General features: G+C 39.4%; 1 protein-coding gene across 1 annotated transcript in view; it reads left to right on the forward strand.

Moving 5' to 3' along the window:
• Positions 1-214: 214 nt before the first annotated feature.
• LOC132177973 (L-type lectin-domain containing receptor kinase IX.1-like) overlaps positions 215-3,371 on the forward strand; it is a 3,510-nt gene continuing 353 nt past the window's right edge. The window contains exon 1 of the mRNA XM_059590441.1: positions 215-1,661. Within this exon, the coding sequence (XP_059446424.1) occupies positions 215-1,661 (1,447 nt within the window). The remainder of the gene's footprint in view (positions 1,662-3,371) is intronic.

The raw sequence follows: 3,371 nt of genomic DNA on the forward strand, positions 1-3,371 counted from the left end.
ATCGAGTTTATTCATTCAATCAATAGCTTATTTTTTTTAAAAAAGGTCCAAAATCAATACTAGCTGTCTGCCTGCAGTCTCGTGATTCGTGACTCATTTTGTTGAAGGCAAAAATCTGAAGCTCCAATGGCAAAAGCAAACTCTAAAGCACTCTCTCCCTCCTCTCAAAAAAAGGAAAAAGAAAAAAGAAAGAGAGTACTACTCCTTCCCCACCATGGCTTTCCATCCAGAAAAGCTGCTTCAGCTTCATCTTCCCCACTTGATGATGATAACTGTTTTCCTCTTCCTCATAATCCCCTGCGCATCTCAGATATCGTTCAACTACACCGATTTCTCTCAAGCTAACAACGAAGCTATAACAATGGCAGGAAACGCTTCAATCTCAGGTTCAGCCATCCAACTCACACCAAATGCAGTGGAGAATTGGGGTCGTGCCACGTATTCCGAAACCATGCATCTCTGGGAAAAGAATACAGGGATAGTCGCCAACTTCACCACCATCTTCTCTTTTATCATCTCTTCGGAAGGCGCCGACAGATACTCAGATGGGCTAAGCTTCTTCCTCGCAAGCCCCGATTTCCCTCCACCTATTCCAACAGACGGCTCCGGCATTGGCCTTGTCAGCCGCGACCAAATGAGAGACTTAAGTTTCTTAGCTGCAAACAAATTCGTCACCGTGGAATTCGACACTTTCTGGAATGCTAGATGGGACCCACCTGATCAGCTAGATCGTGAGCACGTTGGAATTAATATCAACAACATCACATCTCAAAACTCGACAACATGGTATAGCGTTATTAAGGAGAAGAGAACATACAGTTGTAGTATTAGTTACGATTCCAGCACACAAAATTTAAGCGTCAGCTTCACTGGCTTCAGTATTAATTATGATCCCATCCCAATAAAACAACACCTTTCTTCTATAGTTGATTTGAGAGATTATTTACCAAAAATGGTTGAATTTGGCTTCTCGGCCGCGACGGGAATGCTTTCCGAGTTGCATATTCTTAGCTCGTGGTCTTTTGAATCGACAGCGCCACTTTTGATTCAGAATTCTCCACAACCAGAGCCAAACAAGAATGAAAAAGAAAGCAAGGCGGCGGGTTTGGTGGTGGGGTTGAGCGTGGGTGCATCAGCATGCGTTTTAATTGTAGGTGGTTTTGGGTTGGTTTGGGTTATGAAGAGGAAGAAGAGTCGGGGTAAAGGGGGAGGAGATGGGGATTTGGATTTGGATTTTTCCATGGACGACGAATTTGAACGCAGTACAGGACCAGAGAAATTCTCCTACAAAGAATTGGCTCGTGCAACGAATAATTTTGCAAGGGAAAACAAGCTTGGAGAAGGAGGGTTCGGTGGGGTTTACAAAGGATTTCTAAGAGAAATGAATTTCTACGTGGCGATCAAGAGGGTGTCAAGGGGGTCTAAACAAGGGATAAAGGAGTATGCATATGAGGTGAAGAGTATTAGCCGACTGAGGCATAGGAATCTCGTGCAACTCATTGGTTGGTGTCATGAAAACAAAGATCTCTTACTTATTTACGAGTTCATGCTGAATGGAAGCTTGGATTCGCATCTTTTCAAAGGTAAGAGCTTGTTAACATGGGCGACGAGGTACAACGTAAAGAGGCTATTCGTGTTTAACTCCAGTACATATTATTTGGGTACTTGGATTTTTTAGTAAATTGGTAATTATATCACTGAATTTGTTAGAATATATATTCCAGTTGATTTATTTTTCTTAGAAGAGAATTTATATCTTAAATTAATCAAGACAATAAGAGGATAATGTAGCCATTAGAGGCTTAGAGCTAGCATATATATTAAATATAAAAAAAAAAATTAGATTTGGTTGAATTAATGAATATTGGATGATAACGATAATTAATGTGATGTATGGATTTGTAACATCAACATCTCCTCACCCTTTTTTACTTGAATGGTGAACCATGTATATATCACAGCAACGCTCTGGTTAGTGGTTTGAATGTGTTTGATGCTAATGGAAACATGCATATAATATCTGGCTATGCTTTTGAGGTTTAGGCCCACCAACGCTCACACACCTACTACTGATACAAACTTTCGGTAGAATTTATCTTTGAAAACCGGCTTTTAAGGAGAAGGTGCACAAGAGCTTATTTATATAAGTATGATTAAGATTAGATTTAACCCATATGGGACACAAGGATCATAACATACCACTACGTTTCTGCAACTAACGTTCATGGCGGCCTGGCCTACTCTATCGAGACTGACTTGATAATAGTCATTTCTCTTTTGAGGGCTCCACTCACCTATCAGGTATTTTAATCTAGCCCATAGGTCACCTCCTCCATGACTTGAACCAGTGTTATAATGTTTGGCTTTAATACCAAATGATACAAACCTTGGGTGGAACTCATCCTTAAAAATCGATCGGCTTGTAAGGCTTCGTACCCAAAAGCTTACATACACATGATTAAGATTAGACTTAACTCATGTACGACATAAAGATCGTAACACCTACCTTCTCCCACTTGACACGTTGCATAAATCATTCCAAAAAACTCGGCAGTGCTCTGCCTTTAATTCTAGGTGTCCTTTACTTATAAATATGTTCATTCTATACAAATTTACACTACAAGAAAGTTACTCATTAGGGGCGACTTATTAGGGGCGACTTTTTAATAGTTCCGTATTAGCGTCCACCTACAAGTAGACGCTAATAATGGGTCGAAAATTGGACTATTAGCGTCCACTTTACAGTGGACGCTAATAAGCCGACCCTAATATATGCGCGGGAATTATCCGAGGGGCGGGAAAAATTTAAGCGGCGAAAAAAAAGCTTTTAGGGTCAAAATAGTCGACCCTAATAATTAACCAATAGCGTCCACTTAAGTGGACGCTAAAAGATGAAAAAAAGAAAAAATAAAAAAAGAAAAAAAAATCACATAAAAGCTCAATAGGGTCGACTTTGATCGTCGACCCTAATAGTTAGTTATTAGGGTCGACTTTTAAAGAGTGCGTAGAAGAATTAAAAATAAAATAAAAAAAAATATTTTGATTACCAATAGCGTCCACTTTTAGTGGACGCTATTGACATATTATTAGGGTCGACTGTGAGAGTCGACCCTAATAGTTACTTATTAGGGTCGACAAATCAAAAAATATTTTGATTACCAATAGCGTCCACTTTTAGTGGACGCTATTGACATATTATTAGGGTCGACTGTGAGAGTCGACCCTAATAGTTACTTATTAGGGTCGACTTTTTGTCGACCCTAAAGAGTCGGTAGTAAATCAAAAATAAAAAATAAAAAATTAAAATTGATGACCAATAGCGTCCACTCTAAGTGGACGCTGAAGATACCTCATTAGGGTCGACTTTTAAA

This window comes from Corylus avellana, chromosome ca4 (genome assembly GCF_901000735.1).
Source record: "Corylus avellana chromosome ca4, CavTom2PMs-1.0".
Classification (NCBI taxonomy): Eukaryota; Viridiplantae; Streptophyta; class Magnoliopsida; order Fagales; family Betulaceae; genus Corylus; species Corylus avellana.